Source organism: Tiliqua scincoides, chromosome 7 (genome assembly GCF_035046505.1).
Source record: "Tiliqua scincoides isolate rTilSci1 chromosome 7, rTilSci1.hap2, whole genome shotgun sequence".
NCBI lineage: Eukaryota > Metazoa > Chordata > Lepidosauria > Squamata > Scincidae > Tiliqua > Tiliqua scincoides.
The window spans coordinates 49,692,394-49,713,826 of record NC_089827.1 but is presented as its reverse complement, the minus strand read 5'-3'; the positions used below and the strand labels follow the sequence as shown (position 1 = coordinate 49,713,826).

Below are 21,433 nucleotides of genomic sequence, written 5' to 3'. Positions count from 1 at the left end.
CACTCTTCAGTGCAGCCAGACCACACTGTAGGTGGTGAGTGGCTATGGCTGTGTGCCTGTGGCCTACCAAGAAACTCCTACCGTGCACCCAGTTCTGACTGCCATGGAAATAAGACATGGAGAGCTTGGTCATCATATTAGATTCCACATGGGATGCTGAATCTTGAATTCTTTTTCAGTATCTTCATTAAAATATAAAATTGACAGAGCAGGAAATAATAATGGCTTAGGAACCTGCCTGGGTTTGATTTGTAGCTGCCGGCAAAAGCTCAAAGGCATGCAGCCAGGAAAAATTACCACACCATGAAAGGAAGCATCTGGATAATGAAGTGTTCGATATGAATATAACAATGAAAAGCCCGTTTTTAAAAAATGGGGTTTAGGCTAACCAGACAATGTAAATCCCCTTGAATCTACGAGAAAGACACTATACAAATACTGTACAAAATATATAAACGAGAAAACAAATGAAAGAAGTTCCATCATCGCCAACAAATCTTGCATCACATCTTCCTGGGCATGGTTAAGTTCTACTATTGTATAAATAAAGTCCAATTCTTGGGGGAAAATCATAGGTGTCTGTGTGGATCCTTCCCTAAACTTGCTTATAAAACGTAATCTTAGGCATTAACATAGTGCGTCAAACTCTCCCTTTTCCTGCTCTCTCGTGACACTTCTGCCAGGACTACCATCTTCAACAGAAGAGTGGAAGAGAAGAAAGTTCCACTGAAAAGCAAGATTCTCTTTCATGGAAAGCGAAGCATATTGAACAATATTATACGGCCTTTTATTTAAATACTGCATCAAAACTACTGGTTTATTTACATAATAAATATGTGACTGCTGAACTGTCATTAAAACACTGTTGAAAAGGTAGAATCTTCCATGTAACTAAAAGATATTAACAGTGCAATCCTGCGCATAACTGCTCAGCGGGATGCCCCATTGGATTCCATGGAACTTATTCCTATCATGTCGGTGTGTATGGAATTGCAGCCTGATTGTTCGGGTGCAGAGAACCTGCTCATTTTGTTCATCAGCAATAATAATAGCTGAGAGATCAACCCACCCATCCCAGTGTCCTCAGACCAGTGATGTCCAATCTTTTTCATCTCTTGGTACACAGACAAGGTGCTAAGATGGTCAAGGCACACCATCTGTTTTTGAACAATTGACAAGCCACACTACTCTGCTGGTGGGGGGCTCGCATCCCCCAATGGCTGGACTAATAAATGATTCATACTGTAATGGAAATGCACAAGATACCTTGAGGAGATAGGATGTGGTGTCAGCAGTAGCCCCTTTAAGGGTTAAGGCCTGGGCATTCAGCAGGGAGTGTGCTGCACAGCTGCAACCACTTAAAGGCAATAGGGCCCTCAGGCATAAAAGCACCTGATGAAGGGAGAGTTGGGTGTGGGAAGTAGACTGGAGAAATGGCTAATGGAACTGCTGATGACTGATTGGTGACTGGACTTTGGCAACTGCTGGAACAGACTGCTGGAGACATTGAGATTGGTGTTTGGCTGCCATGCCCAAGGCCTGCTGAGGACCAAATTACTGCTGTAGGGGTGGGAAGAGCTGATGGCAGGAGAGAGAGAGAGGAAGGAAGGAGGGAGGCAATTTAAACAGTCGAGCTAACCTGTTGGTGGGGTGCTGCAAGGCAGAACTAGGGTCATTTTTGGGGAAAGAAGGCAAGCTAATTAGCTGAAAGTGGGCATAATTCTCTAGGCAGAGCTTGGCCTTGGAATCTGGCAAAACACACACCAAACTCTCACAGCACACCTGTGGTCTGTTTGCAGCACACCAATGTGCCATGGCACTGTGGTTGAAAAATTGCTGCCTTAGACATAAATTCATATGCTGACCAGGGACTCCCTCCAGTTGGCCCCAGAGACCAGGGTACACTTGGGGAAGGGGACTGCAAGCTGGATCCTCAGCCCCACGCTTCAAGTTTTAAGGAGGGGGCTTAACCAAGTGCCCTAAGAGCCCCAGACTGGCTTGGGTTAGACCTGATCCTGAGATCTGTTTTCAGGTTTTTTTTTAAAGTGGAAGAAAAATCAGCTTTTTGTGGTAAAGTACCTTTCCTATGAGGGATTTCTCCTGTGAGGTGGCAAAAATGGGCTCTTGCCAGGATAGCTGAAACCAAAAGCAACCATTTGACTACCAAAGGGGGCTGGACTGGAGTCCATGTGCATAGACATGATGATGGTGTGTGTTATCTGACTAGCCCTCTACAAACTGCAAAGAGCTTCCAAACAGCATGGACGTCTATCTCCAGTCCATTTATTCAACAGTGAAGCCCATTGAGCTGAATAGGTCTTCTTTCTATCTTGGTTGAACTCCATTCAAGGACAGGGTGCCTATACCTTTAACCACTGTATGGAAGAGGGAATCTGGGCAAGTGCAGCTCAACGTGGAGCTGCACTCTGTCCTCCATTGGATCTGGTCACCCTGTGCTTTGAGGCGATCAGTGCTCTCAATTTCGGCAGGCAATGTATGACCACAAGTGAGTTCCTGAGCCCACTGCTGAGGGCTGGGGAATCAAGCGATCGGATTTGGCATGAACTGGAGCAAGAGAAGCACCTGAGAGGTACTGAAGCAGGCGCTGAGGTAGCTTGGTGGAAATGAAATCTAGAGAGCCTTTGGAGCACTGGATGCAGCCCACCCAAGATCTGTTTCCAGGGTTCTCTTGCACTCTTCTCTCCCAGTAAAATGATCACCTACCTGATCAGAAGTTTAAAGGTGCGATATGGCATTTTGGGTTTTCAGGGAAAAACACACACTCACCTTCCTGCCTCCACAGCTTTGCAACATTTTTACAAACTGTGTATTTCCCCAGAGAGTTAATTTACCAGGCAGGTCTACTCAGAAGTCAGTCCAACTGTATTCAATGGGACTTACTCCCAGGAAAAGTGCCCAGTGATCTCCCTCCAGGACCCCAAAGGTGGCTAACAGTATAAACAAAACAATAAAAAATAAATCAAAGGTGCTATAAGTGATAAAAAATATGCACTCAATCCTTTCATTTAGAACTAGAGGCCCCCACAAAAAAATAAAATAAAATTGTCTTTCTTTTTTTCCTTCTTTCTTTCCTTCCTTCCAAGCCTTGCTCGTTTCAAAATGCCACGTTTTCACGACTTCTAATTCGTTTGTTTCAAAACAAGGAGTAGCAGTACAGGTTGAGTTTGGTTGATTTCAAAATTAAATTGTGATTGAGCCGCGTTTGATCATCCCAGGATACGTACTGGTGAAATGTTACCGTGTTGTTGTTTTTTTAACCCATCTTTCAATATCGTATGTCCAGCTGAAAAAGATTCACAGGGAAAAAATTTTTGGTGCTAACTGTCATGGATGATATTTAGGGAACATTTTTAGTAGAATGACACACACACAAAAAGTTATATTCTCTGTGTTGGAATCCCCTTTTCCATTATCCATTTTAAATCTCTCTCTCTCTCTCTTTTGTTTCAGCCTTAGATCTAACGACGGATGTCCATACAACGCAGTAGAGTAAAACAGCATTTAAGGAAAAATTAAACTAAAAGCTTAACCCCCACTCCCCAATCCTGGTCATTGCGAACTAGTGAAAGGGGCAAGATTCTCAGTGATTCCAGGCATTATTCCCCAAGGAAAGTCCTAGGAGTCTGCTTCAGGGAGTTGGTTGAACTTGGCTTAATCCCCCCCACCCCCATATGGTTATATCAATATGAGATGAATCTGGATTTAGGGGCCAGGGAAGGCGGTGATGTTTCAGCACCTCGGACAGCGACTGCGGATAAGAGCAAACGCGTTACGACGACGTCTCCTAGAAAGAGCTGGGTTAAAGCGTCCTGATGGTCTCTCCTTAGCCGCTTTGATGCCTTGTTGTTGTCGATTACCTCGGGCGCTTGGGTAAAAGGTGTCGTTCAGACGTTTGTGTGTGTGTTAGGCAACGCAAACACACACCCATCATGCGAATGCTAGGATAATAAAATAAAATAAAAATGCATTCAAAGGATTGGAAGACCAGACGATGACCCCCCCCCCCATTCTTTCAGTCCTTCCATATGCTTATTCATAAATGTGTACCTACAAATGAAAGCACTCCTCCTCGCCCTACCCCCCAACAGCCTTTCGCCTCGTAATTCCAGGACGGGCCTGCCTATGAAGTCTGAACAATGATTGCAGTCAGGCGGCAGCAGCCTTGCAGCTCATCGTGTTCTCGACGTACCTATCTTCAAAACGAGACCTCTTCGATATAGATGGATGGGCACAGATCTACAACCACAACGAATCAAAGCAACGTGTGAACACAGTACCAAAGAATTGGCAAGATCCATGAAAAAAATCACTTTGTTTGGCAGGACACACAGCCCAACCCTAAGCAGAGCCGCTCAAAAGTAAGCCCCATTCTGTTCAGTGGGGCTTGCTTCCAGGAAAGCGTGCATAGGACTGCAGTCACATTCTGTAAGAAAGGGACTTGCCGAACGCCGGGGCACCTGCCTGCCTGGCGCCACCAAGACAACTGTGGATACCTCCGGGAACGGGGGGGGGGGGAGGAAAGATCGCTGCATTAAAAATAATTATGTGCTGAAATCCTGGCTGCGCCTCATTCATTCATTCATTCATTCATTCATTCAAGAAAAGCTATGCTGAATCTCCCGCTGGAAGGAAGGAAGGAAGGAAGGAAGGAAGGAAGGAAGAGCATCCAGGAATCTCCATCTGTCAGGAAATTGGGCGTTTCAAATTTCCCAGGAAGTACCTTCAGGCCATTGAAGGGAAAAAATCTGGTTTGTTTTTTTTTTTGCGAATTTTTAATCTTGGAAGTCCATCTACGTTCTTTTTATAAAAATTCTTCTCTGGAGCAGGGGACTTTTATAGTTTATATGAAATTTTTTTAAAATAGTTTTAGAATATAAATATAGTATTTTTATTTTTTAAAAACCTGAAATATTCAGTATCTCAGGGCCCAATCCTATCTAACTTTCCGATGCCGGTGCAGCCACAATGCAGCCTTGAGGAAAGGGAACAAATGCTCCCTTATCAGGAGGAGGCCTCCATGATTGCACCCTCACTGCAGGATGCAGCGCATGCTCCATTGGCATGGCTGCACTGCTGCTGGAAAATTGGATAGGATTTGGCTCTCAGTGACTAGTTATTTCAGCGGTGGTCTTCCCTCCCTCCCGTTATCTCCAAGCTTAATAATACCAGCAGAACGATCCAGGCGGGATCTTCCAAGCTTCCAAGCTTAAGGATCACGGTTTCCATTCGTCGTTCAGAGATCCTGGTTAGTGCCCCGAAGTTTATTTACTGCACTAGCCAGACTTTCACTGAGAAGTTCCTGCATGTGATCCCACAGATTTGGATCGGTTTGGTGTTTACGCCCTGTCTTTTCGGCTACTGATAACATTTCATACAGCCCTGCCTAAAATGTCGATGGGGGGTTATTAAAGCCATTTCCGCCCAACGTTGCATATACGCAACAGGGATTTCTGTGGGATGGGCAGAAATGGGTTAACATCAGGCAGCAGGAAAGCAGGCAGAACTTAGCAGGGCTCAAGACCAGACGGTGGGGAAGTTCCATGGGTTTCTTTGGGGGCAAACTTCAGAGGCGGTGGATGCAGCCAACGAATGCAAACGCAACTGCTTTGCAATCCACACTTGGATTTAAACCCTCGCGATGCATGTGAGGCCGTTTCTTGGAGTTTGCGTTCAAGGAGCCCCATTCAATGACTGAGACCCAAATGCATGACCGTTGAGGCTGAAGAGTGGGAACTGGAACCCAGGTCCAAAGCCCAGACCAGCAGTGGCTGCGGTGAGGCTCCCTGCAAAACGCATGTGTGTGTGTGTTGGGGGAGACCCTCAAGCAGTGGCGTAGCTATGGGGGGCAAAGCACTAAGATTTGCAGGGAACCTCACGGCAGCGTGCAAGCGGCCCTTCCCCTTCCCGTGCAGGCATTCCACTCCGTTTTGCTCCCCCACTCGGAATGGGAGCTGGAGGGGGCCGCTAGCACGTACGCTGCGGTGAGGCTCCCTGCAAAACTTAGTGCTTTGCCCCCCCTCTAGCTACGCCACTGCCTTCCAGTCCCGGCCACCGCGGCTCCTCCTCCTCCCCGCCCCGCGTGTACCAGCGCTCGCCGCCTTCTGCGAGGCGGAGGCTCCTCCTTCGGCCAGGGAGGCGGCCCCGGCCATCCCCAGCCCCGACGGGGCGCCCACTGCACACGCGGGAGCAGAAGGGATGGAGGCGCCCCACCAGCAAGAGAGAGCCACGCTGAGCCTGACACTCGCCCTCCCGGACGGGAAGAAGGAGGGCATCTCCCGGACAGCCCGAGTGCTTGAGGTAGAGTGCCAGCCCAGGAACACGTGTGTCTGCCTTGCTGGGCGTTTTCACACGTTCTGGGGGGGGGGAGCAAGGCGGGAATGGCCTTCCAGGGGCAGGGTGACCAGATGTCCTCTTTTTCCAGGACATGTTCTCTTTTTTGCCTCGTGTCCTGGGAAAGAACTTAAATGTCCTCCTTTTCACTGTGAGCAGGCAGCGCAGAGCCTTCTTGAAATTAATAAATTATATGCAATATAGTTTAAAATTTAGTAAGTAATATAGTGTTTAAACTAACTGCATGAAATCAATAGAAAAGTGTTTTTACCTTTTATTTTGCCATGTCCTACATTTTTTGGATGTCCTACATTTGGGGGGGCCTTGACCTCTTTTATGGTTATGACATCTGGTCACCCTGCCTGGGGGGGGGGAAACTGCAGGTGATCCCCAAGGCTAAACCTGTGAGATTTCTTACTTTAGAAACAAAGTGGAAAGGTGGGAGGGGGGGCAGAGGCACCTAATTTTGCATGGTGTGGAGATTTTATTTATTTCCTTCCTTCCTTATGCCAAAGCAAATGTCCAAGGCGGCTCACTTGTTCGCCATTAAACTTGTAGTTGGGACCACCCTTTCTTCATTTCCTTTGCCTTTCTAGACAATCTGGATGTTCTCAGAACCTTTCACCCCTGTAAAGATTTACCCAGATAACTTTGTAGGGCATCCCATCTGCTTGGCAGCGGGGATGTGTGGTGCAAGGGTGGCATCATAGTCCATGGAAAAGCACCACAGCTGCCCTGCCCATTTACACTTGAGGAGGCTCTCCTTACACCTGAGAAAGCTGGTATAAGGAGGGCCTCCTCAGGTGTAAGTAGGCAGGGTAGCTATGGTGCTTTTCCATGGACAGCAACAGGGCAGTTCTGCCTCACCTGCCACCCCTGCCCTGCCGGCATGTCCTTTTTGGCCACTTTTAAGCATCTCTAGTTTTCATGGTTGGTGGTCTGGTTATCTACAGTACACACAAAAGGTGCAATGATACCACCCTGCAGCTCAGAGGAGAGACTTCTCTTAAATGAGTAAATGATCTTTTCCAGTCAGTATTGAAGGAAAAGGTTCAGAAGAACCATCTTTTTAGTAAGTGATTTAATACCTCTGGTACACTCAAGGTGTTCCATATATCATGCAAAAAATTGAACTAGTAAACACAGTGAACCCTTAATTTGACTAATAAAGGGGTTTTCTAAATGCCAAAAGGCCATTAAATCCAAATGTATTTATGGCAATGCACATGATCTTGTGTAAAACATATTTGCCTGATTTTTTTAAAGAAGCCAGCAACATCCATTATTTCCAAAGTCTGTTGAGGGTTCACTATAATGAGCTGTTTGTTTTTGGAGTTCCTCCATACTTCTGTAATGGAGTAGGAGAAGTGTCTGTAATGGAAGACTTTCTAGTCATGCAATGTAGGGTTGCCGACCATTAATGCCACATCTTTAATTCAACTTGATGTAATTTAGCAGGCGATAATGTTCAAATGCTCCATACTGTGCAAAGCTTCGTTTGTTGATTTTTTGCACAAGAAGCTAAAAGCACAGGAGCAGACCCAGTCAATTTTTTTGCAGTTAGTTGACAACTCTTCTAGTGTGTCTACTTCAGTGCAGGCAACATAATCACACTTAAGATGAAGTTAAATAAACTAGTCAACTGAGTTGTAGCATAATTAGAGCACTATTACAACTGAACAGTACAGTACTTAACTGTGGTTAAAACGGATACTTAAAATTGGCTTGACATGTTTCATTCTACAAGATGTTCCATTTTAAAAAGGAAGGTTACACATTTTAAGAAGGCTGATTTTGATCTTCATTTTAATTTTTGGAAAGGAACTAATGCTCTAATCCTGTGCACACTTTCCTGGCAGTTGGCTCATTGAACACAATAAGACTTGTGTCCAAATAAACATAGGATAGGATTGCACTACTAAAAGTCTATGCATTTAGCAACCTATAAAATAAATTGCTAGGGAAGATATCTGTTTTCAATAATTAACAGCCCTATCCTGTCCCCCACCATTGCCAATGATGCAGCTATACTGATGGAGCAGTTATAGCATTCAGTGATGGGGAGACATTCAGTGATGGGGAGGAAATTGGGCCAATTTTACTTACCTCTGGCTAGGCCTACTGTTGGTGAAAGGATCTATTCAGATCCATGCCAGCTGTGTAGCTACTGTAAGTCCAAAGAGAGAAAGGGGCGGGGCGGCCTAGGACAGAGGTGATAGGAACTGGGTGCAAGTCCCTGCTGCTGGGATTCACTTAATTGCTTCCTGTTAACTTCAATCTAGTCTTTGCAAGTGTTCAGGGCAGAGCCTGTGCATCACTATATGATTGTATGCGTATAATGACTCTGTAAAGCTAGAGTATTTTTGCTTGGTAAGCATTTAAATAACATTAATAGGCACGAGGATGTGGGGGGCCCCATATCTGTAGATAATTGAGACTGCAGATACCGATCTGCAAATACAGGGGCCTGCCTGTATATCTAAAGTGACATAAATATTCATATTTATACGCCAAGATGACGTATAATTCATGACATTTTCCAACCATCTACTGCTTGTGTGGTCATACAGATTTTAATAATAGTCTCTTGGCGGAGAGGGCCGTGAGTTTAGATTGCTTATGACTATTCATGGGTTGTATTAATATGTATCAGCTTTGTGCCTGATGTACTTTGTTTGGTAAAGCACTTGCAGGGAGACCCCACCAGGATGAAGTGACTCACAGATAAGACTTCAACCAATATGTAGCTTACAGAATATATTCAAAGCATGGTCAAAAGAGGAATTGGAAAGATAAGGAAAAACAATTTTTTCTGCTTGCTTAGCTTGTGGTTACTTGTTTCTAAAGGAAGTATGGCACAGATGATCAGTCAACCCCTTCTTCCAACATGATATACCAGTGAGACCAAACCAGGAAGATCCATTCTGAAATTTTGTTGGTTCTTGAAAGAGAGAACCTCTATGATTGTAAAAATCCCCTTGAGGGATTTAGAAACGCCTGCCTATGTAAACCGCCTTGAATAAAGTCAGAGGAGTAATCCGATGACCAGAAAGGCGGTATATAAATACCTAGTTGTTATTATTATTATATACCTCCTGATCATAGACTGAAGCCCATTTGTCTAGGGTCTCAGACCTACTTCTGCATATCTTACCTTCTACAGACATTTAACACTAAGATTCATCATCTTGAAACTAGACCAGCTAAGACATCCAAGAACACTGCAGATGACCTTGAACTTTTTGTGAGATGTGAGGTTCTGAACTGTGAAATTAGCAGCCTTATAAATTCCTTAAAGAGGGTAGCAGAAGATGTGAAAACTAACAGAGAAGAAAAAGGTATGTAACTATATGGAGCTTCTCCTCATGTTTCCTAAATGCACGCACACAGTTCTTTCATCAATGCCAAATTCTTAATTAAGGATTATTAAACAGTGATGCATAAAATAATGCATCACAGTATGTCTGGCTTTAACCCAGGTAATCCCATTAGCCAGGTTCAAAAAAAAGTAACATGAAAAAGTAACATGAATGTCATGTTCTGTTTACAGGTTTGGGGCACTCCCAAAAAGCCTTGGGGAAATTTCTTCCATTCAGTTACCAAGACACGTTTTTGGATAAGATTGAAACAGGATTTCTCAATGTTCAAACCCATCAGTTTGTCAAAATTTGAAATTTTAGATGTTGTTGACTGTTAATTATTGTGAATACCAAATTTGTCACCCAAACGGGAACACTTTTGCACATGCTTTCTTACAGACTTACACATGTGAAAGCTACGATCTGCTAATTGACCAGTGTCACAAATCATGTCCAAAGCATGACAAAGGGTGCAGTCCTAACTAATTTTCCAGCACTGACCTAGCCATATTGTCAACCTGTTACACAGAAGTAAGGATATTGTCCACTTGAGCTTGAAGACAATCGGAATATAAAATAAGTGGCTAATATTTCAATCCTTCAAAGCCTATGTAAACATTAAGTAGCATCTCCTGCTCTGTGCAATCTCCAGTGAATGTGTAGATGTCATGTACTCACAGTCTACCATTTCTACCCAGCCCTGTGGTTCCCAAGGAAAATACGAGACCTTGATAGCTGCCATCACCTGATGACCAAATATGACCCTGATTTTGATTGTGACCATCCGGTGAGTTATGAGTGTACGTTCCAAATTATTTAGGTCTGAGGGTAATTAAGTATGGTCCAAATGGTTTCCTATATTGGAAGCAGTTTTTATTTTATGATTTTTGTGATCTGTTTGAGGATAGTTGTAACTTTGTGTTTCCTTTTCTGTTGTCCCGCCACCCTGTTGAAAGAAATATGGATTACAAGTAGTTTGTTTGGTTTATGCGTCTCTGTAAAGCATTATGTACAGTGATGAATGCTTTATAAGTTCATGAATACATTTTCAACAACAACTTAAAATTACTTGCTCAATGGTTTTTGGTATATTAGACTGATTTTGAGAATACCACCAAGAGAATAACTCAACGTGTCTTCATTGAGTTAATTGTCAATTCACTGTCAATTTGCAAAGATGTTTAAAAGTATAATAAAATTCATTCCAAGCCCTTTAAAAGATCACCAATTTTATACTTAAAATTTCAGAATAGCAGCTGTTGAATGTCAGAGTTCAAATCTCATTTTCACAATTCAGTTCAAACAGTGATAAGTTGGATTGGATTTTTTTTTCTACTTTGCGATATACAGGTTGTGCCTTGTTATCCACAGGGGTTTCATTCTGGAACCCTCAGTGGATAAAAAAAATCAGTGAATATCAAATCAGTTGATAAATAGCTTTAAAGTCCTACTTCCAGGTTTCTTGCTCCTCTATTGTCACCCCAGAATGCATTGGTATAGACACTATACCACATTCAGCCACTAGAAGGGGTGAATAATGGAATCTAATGGAATGGAATTATAATTATTTAACAGTGCAAAGGTAGGAAATTGGATTTTGGTGTTTTTTTCCCTTTGTTACTAGCCATTGAAAGGTGGACCCCTGTATCAGTGGTGAGTCAAATCAGTGGATACTAAGGTCCCACCTGTATTTAGCTGAAGCACTTTCTCCTTTCTTTCCTTCCCATGGTAGGGATATACTGATCCAGAATACAGGAAGCGAAGGGCCTTCATTGCTGATTTAGCTTTTAACTTCAGACAGTAAGTCATCATTCAACATGTAGTCTGGTGCATGTGTGTTTGTGTTTTTAAATAGTTTTGAGACTGATGGAAGTGAATTCTTTATCAATGGATCTATGGTGTCTTTTGTTGGAAAACTTGTACAACCATCAAAAGTCAGGAGAACTTTGAAAAGATCTTTAAAGTATATTTGCCATTTTTCCAGGATGTTCTGATCACGTTCTTTCATATCTAAGCCATGAGTTTCAAGGCTGATTGAAAGGAAACCCAGTTGCCAGTTTAAACAGCCTGGCATGGCATTTCCCAGGTGTGGGAGCCATGTGCGTGGAATCTTGCACTGTTTTGATCCCACCTCCTATTTGCCTTTTCACATGAAAGTTGGTTTGCAGTGATGTGCCTGAGTGGTCATTTCCCATAATAAGCTAAGCAGTCAAATGTTTAAGTAGCCATCATATAAGCCATGTTCTTGTATACAGTCTATCAGGTACCCCAAACATCTTATCAGATACTTTAACAATTTCTGTAAGACATTTCCTATGGGATAAGATAACTGTGTGTGTCCATGTTCTACCAAAAGAAATCCCATATCAATGTAATATGCCAGTTTGTGAATATGTAATTTATTAAAAGATTGTGATGTTCACTGCCGTAAATGAGGAATAGGATTGGGCCTTCAAGGTCTTGAACTCGGGACTCTGGCAGATTTACTCTCTTTGAGCCAGCATGGTAGTATTGCCGGGGGGGGGGGGGTGTGAGATTTGCTGACTTGTCTGCACTTTGGTGCCATCAGTTTAAATGGCCAGAGGCAATTCTGCAGCTACCAGGTCAGCAGGGGTCAGGTGACACAAAAAAGGGCCAATGGGGGTTCCACCTGGCCTTGAAAAGCCTCTAATTCTGACACTTGGTCTGAATAACTTGTTTGGTCTGGGCAGGGCAAAGCGAGGGGACTCCACTCCTTTCCTCTCTCCTCCCCTTTCCAGCTTTACTGCCTATCTTTCCTGGTCAGTGTTTGTCATCCCAGTCCTAAGGATGACAGCCTAAATATCTAGAGTCATCCATAGCATCTTGTGTCATGTTCATGAATTATACTCAAATGGACTCTCTTTTACAGTGGTGACCCATTACCAAGAGTTGAGTATACAGCTCAGGAAACTGCCACCTGGTAAGCAACTGGTTCTGCATGGTGTCATTAGTTATCTAAACAGAAGGGGATGTTGGGAATGGGATCTCTCTCCTCCCTACCTTTCTAGACTGATACTCAAATAATAAACTTGCTTAATAACATAACAGTGCATATGGACCTGCCTGGTGCAAGGGAATGGCAACAAGATGCAGGTATCTTGTTGTCTTGTGTGCTCCCTGAGACATCTGGTGGGCCACTGTGAGATACAGGAAAGGAAGCTGGACTAGATGGGCCTTTGGCCTGATCCAGTGGGGCTCTTTTTAGATTCTTAGTGCTCAGAATGGCATGTTACATAATGCAGGTCACACTGGTTGGTTGTGCAGTGAATACATCCAGTGTAAAACCAACTGTAGATTTTGTAAAAAGATATTCACTAGCCAGGGATTCAGTCATCAGGTCTGTCAAATGTTTGGCATGGATATGTTTCCTCACTGAATAGTATATACCACTCAAATCACATGTGGTTAGTCTTCTCCAGTGCACAAAAAACTCATTCTTTTTCCTTCCTGCGTGTTCTGTTTTCCTACATTTAGACACATTTGTCTATTCATTAGTAAACACACAGTGCAGTTCAGTTTCACTTTCCATATGGGTTCATGCATTTTTCTTGGCAGCTATCAGCTTATCTGTTTCACAACCCACCCGCAATCAGGTTGTGATCCGCTGGTGGGTCCCAACTCACAGTTTGGGAAACACTTGTATAAAACAGAATGAAAATGTACAGTCTTCCCTGCCTTTTCTCATGAATAGGTGAATGTACCTCAATTTCAAAGAGCAGGCTGAGAGGAACACAGTGCCACCAGAATGGTTCTAATCCGATGAATGCAGGCCCCCCAAAACACTTGAAAACGAAGTCTCCCTCCTCCAAGCTTACAAATGTATAGAGAGCTCTTCCAGCTCCACATATCACAGCCATCTCTGTATATCTCCCAGCCACTTGCTCCTATTTTAGAGATGTCAGCTGTCCACTATGGAACATTAACACAGGTGTCCTGGACTGTTACCAAGAATGCCCCTAACAAAGAAATGCAGATCATTGCCAGAGGTGTTTGAAAATGGTGTCATTTATTTTACTCAGAGGTAAGCCCATTGTGTTCAGTAAGACTTAGGTTGTAATCCTAGCTTATTCACCAGAAAGAAATACTCTAAGCCCATTGCAATATAAAGCTCATTTACAAGACCAGCATAGCAACACTAGTCTATGCCACAAAGTCTGCAGGAGAAAAACAGCAGTAGCGGACTACCCTAGTCCTGTGCTCCAGGGCAAAGATCCGCGATGGCGCCCCCGCGGGATGCCACTGCTGCCCCCTCCATGTGCAAATCCGCTCCCCCCACTTACCTGGAGTGCATGGAGCCTTGTGCAACTCCAGGACACATCCGGGAAGCCTCTTGAAGCTTCCCCAATGCTTTAAACCAATTGTTTTGGGAGCCTCAAGGAGGCTTCCACATTGTCCTAAAGTTGCGCGAGGCTCTGTGCCCGGAGCATTAGCCCCCTTATTCAACTTATTCAGTCCACCGCTCAATAACAGCCCAATCCTACCAAAATTCTCCCTGCCAATGCAGCCACACCATTGCAGCATGCTGCATTCTGCAAGAGGAGAAGTCCCAGAGGTCTCCTCCAGGTAAGGAAACATTTGTTCTCTTGCTCAGGAGTAAGCCCTCACTGCCCGGATGATTCTACTTGGACTTGCGTAAGCTATATAGCAACACAGCTGCTGCCAATACCACTCCATTCCCAACCTCAAACTGACCGCCCCCTAATCTCTGCCATGATCCTCCCCCTCCCTGACTTGTTCCAGTCTCTCCAGCCCCCCCCCCTTCATCCTCCTGTGCTGTCTTACCAGTGCTGTGGTCTGTGGGTAGACCACTGGTGTGACAGTACTGCCCCTAGTGGCAGCACCCAGGCTATGCAAAACAGTATATTGCAGTAGTTCCCGAACAGTAGGTTGGGACCCACTGCTGGATCACAACCTGATTTTTGGTGGGTCCCCAAAGGGTGATGGAAAGATCAGACAACTAATAGCTTCAAGCCCTGAGGCTATTCAAAAATCAGATACTGCAGCTGCTAATTACCCTGCAAAGGGCTCAGCTCCTGCAGTTTGCAAGCATGTGTCAATATACGGAGATAAATGTTTGAGGGTCTTTTTTCTTGTTATTATAAATAAAAAAATATTATTTCTTTCTAGAGTTTTCTTTTTTAAAGTCTGGAAAGCCTAGGTGGGTCTCAACAGAGTGTCATTTTAAAAAGTGGGTCCCAGTGCTCAGAGGTTTGAGAACCACTGGCATGTTGCCTTTTGCAGCAGCCGTAAACAACCTTGCACGCAAGGCCCCACTAAGATTGGGCTGTTAATGAATGGGATTAAAAAATGGATAAAATGTTTTGGTCTTTTTAACAACCATGCTGAATTCCACAGCATTATGTAGGGTAGGGGTGTCAAACTTAAGGCCCGGGGGCCAGATGCGGCCCCCAGAAGCTCTTTATCCGGCCCCCAGGTTCTCAGTTGCTGAGGTGTTACCGCTGAAACGGCAGCCCACATGAAAATTGGGCTTTCCCAAATCTTGAAATATGATCAAGATTTGCATATTTTCTCTTCTGTCATTTGCAGTTAATGAGTTTCTTCATGAGACCAAGGTCTGGCTTCTGGCCATTAGCTGCTTAATGATGTCACTTTCTGCTTAATGACATCACTTCCAGCCCTCAGCAGGAACCCTGAATGCTAACTTCAGCCCTCTGTATGAAATGAGTTTGACACCCCTGATGTAGGGTATCACTTGCATCATGGCTTAAGTCTGACCTTGTTCTGAACTTTTCCTGACTACAACATGGAAGGGATCCAAGTTTTGGATCCCACAGCTTTGGACTTTACTAACAATAGCCACTGTTGGAGGTCTGCACCTTTTGTTACTCATTCTTTAGCCTTGTAAACTACACCCATACTAACCCTCAATATTTACCTAAAACAGAGAGCCATTGTGGAATGCTGGCTATCACCCTTCATAGCAACACTCCAGCAACAAAAGAAATACGAAACACAACACCCAAACAGGAAAAGGTCATTGCCTAAGTCAGCATTTCCAAGAATGAGCTCAATTTTCATAAAACAGTGTTTACAAATGTGTAAGAACCCCAGAGCTGAATTTAAAAAAATAACTCTTTCCATAAGGCCTGCTGCCATTGCATGCTTGCTTTCCAACTGGTAAATATGTGGATATTTTTTTGAGAGAAAAAGAGAGAGAGAGGTAGAGTGAGTGAGCAAGACACACACACACACAGACTTTCAATCAAAATAATGGTAGTATTAAGCATGAGTCCTAAACTGACCATCAGAACAAGATTCATGTTTTGTGATACTTAATACTTATTCTAAAGTCTGGTTGCAACAATTTCACAAGTACTCCCTTTGTTTAAAATGGACTAAACTTCACCAGTGTTTGAAATCTGTGGTGCTGAGCATATGGACACTGTGACTGGATTTCAATGCCCCATTGATAATCAATTTTCAGTTTAGTAATATACTCAAGATGTCTTCACACCAGAACATTTATATTGCTAACTGGGCATTATGTAGTGCCAGAACACTTATACTGTATACATTGATTGGAAATTTCAAGTACACTTGTTAATTCAACAGAAAGTACCCTCGGGGTCTCTGTGGCACTAAAGTTCAAATTGCAAGTGAGCTGTGTGCTTTAAAGAAATTGGGCTGTAATTCTAATGTATTGTTTTCCAGATATGTATTTCTGTGGCCTAAGCTCAACCCATTTTCATCCAGAACCTGAAGTGATCAATAGATAGCTAGACTTTATAACCAGAACAGCTGGGCACTCGCGGTCTGGCTGTGGGTCCAGCTTAGAGATACTTACTCTATCATTCCAGGATGCTGGCTTGCTCTAGAATTTTTCACTCATAGTTCCAGATGCACTTGGACTTATTCATGCTATAGATTGTTTTGTACAGCCACATGTACAGTGGTGTGTATTAGTTGTGGCTTTTCTGTCCATATCTGGGCAGGAGGTCTGGTCTAGAGGGTAGAGCCTCCATTTGCCTGAAGATTAACATCCACAAGGTCGGCAGTTCGAGGCTACCGGCACTGTGCGACCTTGAAGCAGCTGGCAAGCTGCAGCTGAGCTGTTCCATCTGCTCGGAGCGTGGGAGGATGGAGGCCAGAATGTCAAACCAGATCGGAGTGTAACAGCTTGAATGTGGTGGTTCTTGAAAGAGAGAACCTTCTTTCAATTTGTAAAAATCCCTGCGTGGATTTAATAAGCCTGCCTGTGTAAACCGCCTTGAATAAAGTCTTGAGTAAAGACCAAGAAAGGCGGTATATAAATACTGTATATTATTATTATTATTATATATATCTAATGGACAGAATCTAGATATCTAATTAGGATATCTAATGTAATATCCTCATATCTTTAAATACAGGCATCTTCCTTTCACTAGGAGTATACCAGGAGGAGACATCCATGTCGATCATATAAATCTGACCTGATCCAGACCTGCAGAGGAATAGGGTGGTAAAGTCCTGAGTGTTCAGTCAGATTGCTGGTGGGAGCTGTCATTTTGAAATCTTCCCCTGCATTTAAACAAAAAGATTAACTTCCTTTTCAAAAGAAAACTAGCATAATAAGAAGGGCGACTGTAATTCGTTTCACTCCTTGCTGTGCTAGTTTTCTACTAGCAGGAGAGATGGGTTTTTTAATACAGTAGAACACTTTTTTAAAAAAAGTTACAGCAGATGATGTGGATTTCTCATTTTCTTATATGTCTGCTGCCATATCCACTGTCAAGAAGGGGGGATCCAAGTGCCCCCTGGTTGCTCGTTAGGTCCAGTCCTCCCCAGGAATCAAGGCAGGTGCCAGTAGTAGGCCATTGCTGTGGTGTGGTGTGGCTCTTGATCCCCAGCAGCAGCCCTTTAGTGCCATAAGCTGACACCAGCATTGTTTTGCAATTCCTCCAGTTCTCCTCTTCCTTTCAGAACTCAAGCTTAGCAGTATGGTATTTAAAAGGAGCACTATCCGCTCTGTGCAAATGTGTAGGACTTAAACAGAAATTCTTTTTTGTAAGGCTAATCTGGGCTTGGTAGAAAATGAGTAGATGAGTTCAGAGCCAAGATCCAACCTCATTGCCAGTGTCTCGTGGCCACACTGAAGTGGAACAGGGCTTATTTTGATATGCAAAATGTGCACAGTGACTGGCCTCGCCCAGTAAATCTTAACAGGCTCTGGCCAAGTTACTTTCCCTTCATTTCCTATTTATATTGTGCTACCAGATTACATCTCCCAGCAAGCAGTGGTTCGGTTCTGTTGCTTGCAGGCACTACTGTGCCCAAGGATTCAGTAAACTACATTAATCTGGTGTCCTCGTCCCCCTCCAGTTGTTCCCACTGCCCCAATGACTCTGAAGGCAAAGGGGAGGCAATCAGCGGCAATCAGGCACTTGAAAAACTTAGTATTTTGCCCCCCCCCCCCCAGGATACTCACCAGCTAACATTGGTTGCTTTCAGGAGAGAAATCTACCAGAAGCTGAGCAGTCTCTACCCTACTCATGCCTGTGACCAGTACCTAGCTGCCTTTCATCAGCTGGAAAAATATTGTGGCTACCAAGCGGACTGTATCCCTCAACTGCGAGATGTGTCTGCATTTTTAAGAGGCAAGATATTGTAGCATCATTATTGTTCCACTGCATCGTCCATGTGACCAGCACAGCTCACTCAGGGGCAGTCTCATATAGAGTGCCTGCTGGCTCACTTCCTGTTTTCCACCTGGACCTTTCTATCATGGCTAGCCCATCCAAGAAGCTTGTGTGGCAAACAGGGTGTGCCATTTACAGTTAGTCTGGTTTAGTTCAGGCTCCTCAATCATCCACTCTCCTTCCCATTCACCCCACAAGGCCTAGGAAGGGGGATAGGAAGCAGTGCATACTGGCACTGCTGATCACACCTCCTCCTGGGTTGCTGCCCCTCTCCACTTTCCCCTGAGTCTGTGCCACTCAGCATGGAATTCATCATATCCGGGTCTGATACTCTGCTCCTCGTGCAGCTACCCCACTTATCTTGAATTCTAATTGCATTAATAGGTGTAAGTTCTAATGATTTTGATAAGACATGTGCCCAAGTTGTGGCTTTAGAATCAACAAGCAAGACCATAATTCTTAACTTGTTTAACAGCAAACAGGGTGATGCTGTAAATATAACTGGATGTCGACACATGTGCTCTGCTGGCAGAAACGGAGTATAGGATTGTGCCATAAGTGTTGTTACATTTCACAGCATATACTTCCCATCAAGGTCCACAAATCCAGCATGGGTTTCCCAAGTAATTAAATGGGAAGAGCAAGCTAATTTTCTGGAATGCAAGTTCTGTTCCAAGGAAGGAAAACTGATAGCCAAAGAACAAAAACAATTTTATGTCACTGTATTTGGAGGCCAAGAGAGGAAATGTGTTCCTATAGGCCCCTATAGGGAGACTGGTCATGACTTGGCATTCAACTCTCTTTGGGTTTGCAGAAGGCATTAAGCAACTGATCCAACCAAGCTCTGTCTCACCTCCAGTTCTTTCCTATACCCCTGTTTTTACTGGAGGGCAGTAAATAGCAAGCACAGTTTTTACAAGTGACTTGTTTTCACAAGACCTTGTTCAACTTTCTTTCTTCCTCCAGACAAAACTCCTGGGATATCCAGGTGTTAAGAATGCTAGGGTGGATTTCTCTGCAGAAGTGTTATACAATTTTTGCACGTTGCTATGTGAAAAGTTGTTAACCTGAGAAGGTTAAAGAATCATTTAGCAAAAGAACACATCGGTTCTGTGATGGATGGGAAGTGGGAACCGACAACTCCGCAGAGCAGTCCAGAGCGAAAGGGAAAGGCCCTGTCAGGGGAAAGAGGTGTATGAGAGATAGAAGTTTCCATGGCATGATGGTGTACATGGAAATGAATATGGGAAAAGCTGTGGCGGTGCCTGGGAGTTTCTAAGTGTTTCTAAGTTTCCAGTGTTTCTAAGATCTCCTCACTGGTTACAACAGACTGATTTTATTATACATACCTCAGTGACGTGTTGTGGCTCAGTGAATGAGCCATGTTGCCAACGCTGTTCTCCCTCTCATCTACTACTGCACAAGCAAATACGCAACCTCAAGTCTTGGATTGCCCAGCCCAGAATGGAGACTAAATTGGGGGAATTTACATTCAAGAGCCAGAGGGAGACCAGGATGAAGTGAATGGCTGTTTTGGGATGGTTGACTGGATAGTAGAGCAAATGATCTAAAGTGCCTCCAGCTAGGCTAACTGAAAATGGTTTTAATTGAAAATATGTCTGCTTGGACATGCATGGGTTAAACTGAAAGGTGGGGAGGAAGAGGGAATCAGGTTGCTGGTTGGGTTAAGTTTCTTCCACTTTGGGATGATCACTTTGGGATAAGGGAAGGAGAGGATTACAGGGCAGTTTAAAACAGGTGCTAGGGACTGGAAGTTTTTAGACAGGAGGAAAAGTGGTTAGGAGGGGTTGGAAAGAGAGAGAGAAGGGAAATTACCTGTTCTTAGCCTGCTGGGTAGACTAGCATATGATGTCCTAGAGCAGGGGTGCCCAAACTCCTGCCCTGGGGCCACTTGTGGCCCTCGAGGCCTCTCAATGTGGCCCTCAGGAAGCCCCCAGTCTCCAATGAGCCTCTGGCCCTCTGGAGATTTGTTGGAGCCCGATGCATCTGCTCTCAGCATGAGGGTGACTGTTTGACCTCTCGCATGAGCTGTAGGATGAGGGCTTCCTCCACTGCTTGCTGTTTCACTCTGTGATGCAGTAGCGGCAGCAAAGGAAAGGCCAGTCTTGCTTTGTGCAAGGCCTTTTACAGAACTATTTCAAGAACTTGAATCATTCATCTTTAATACAGTCATTTATGTAAACGTATGTAAATTTATTCAAATTTTAAATGTAAATTATTTATTTTTTCTAAACAGTGCCAGAGAGATGATGTGGCCCTCCTGCCAAAAACTTTGGACACCCCTGTCCTAGAGCAACTGTTTTCAACCACTGTGCCATGGCACATTGGTGTGCTGCGAATGGTCCCCAGGTGTGCCACAGGAATTTGGAAGAGGATCATTTATTAGGAGAGCCACTGAGGATTTGAGCCCCCCCATTAGCAGCACCGTGTGCCTTGTCAAAAAAAACGATGGTGTGACCATTTTAGTTCCTTGCCATTGTGCCATGAGTTGAAAAAGGTTGAAAATCACTGTCCTAGAGATACTCTAGCTCTGCCTTCCTCTTTCTTTTCCAATTCAGGGAATGTGAGGAAGAGAGTGGCAAGTGGGAGGATGGAAGTCTGGGGGCCTGCAACTGGGAAGAACTGGCAAGTAGGGATACCCTCATGTGCAAGAAGAATGCCTTCCATCCATATGAAGACATTTCTGGATCCTGCCTTCAACCAATTTGCTTTCTTAGCTTTTATAATGATTGTATTGACTGTGGATATGCTTATTATGTGCCTGCACAAGGACAATGTCAAGATGAATCTGGGGAACCATTTAAGGAGGCTTGACTGGCATAGTGTCATCCCTAATATTTTCCCAGTTTTACTGCTCTGTTGATTTTTCTTGCAGAAAGAACTGGCTTTCAGCTGAGGCCGGCTTCGGGGCTTCTGTCTGCTCGGGATTTCCTTGCTGGTCTGGCCTTTCGTGTCTTTTGGAGTACACAGTACATAAGGCACTCATCTTCCCCAATGCATTCCCCAGAACCGTGAGTAGGAGTGGGGTGATAATGTTACAGT

The 21,433-nt window shown here is 44.0% G+C and overlaps 1 protein-coding gene across 1 annotated transcript in view; it reads left to right on the top strand.

Annotated features, from left to right (window-relative positions):
• The first annotated feature begins 3,745 nt into the window (after positions 1-3,745).
• The window catches only part of LOC136657543 (tyrosine 3-monooxygenase-like), a 29,178-nt gene continuing 11,490 nt past the window's right edge, over positions 3,746-21,433 (top strand). Inside the window, exons 1-8 of the mRNA XM_066634459.1 lie at positions 3,746-3,891; positions 6,045-6,318; positions 9,515-9,689; positions 10,409-10,497; positions 11,443-11,510; positions 12,601-12,651; positions 18,183-18,328; positions 21,267-21,402. Of these exons, the coding sequence (XP_066490556.1) occupies positions 3,746-3,891; positions 6,045-6,318; positions 9,515-9,689; positions 10,409-10,497; positions 11,443-11,510; positions 12,601-12,651; positions 18,183-18,328; positions 21,267-21,402 (1,085 nt within the window). The remainder of the gene's footprint in view (positions 3,892-6,044; positions 6,319-9,514; positions 9,690-10,408; positions 10,498-11,442; positions 11,511-12,600; positions 12,652-18,182; positions 18,329-21,266; positions 21,403-21,433) is intronic.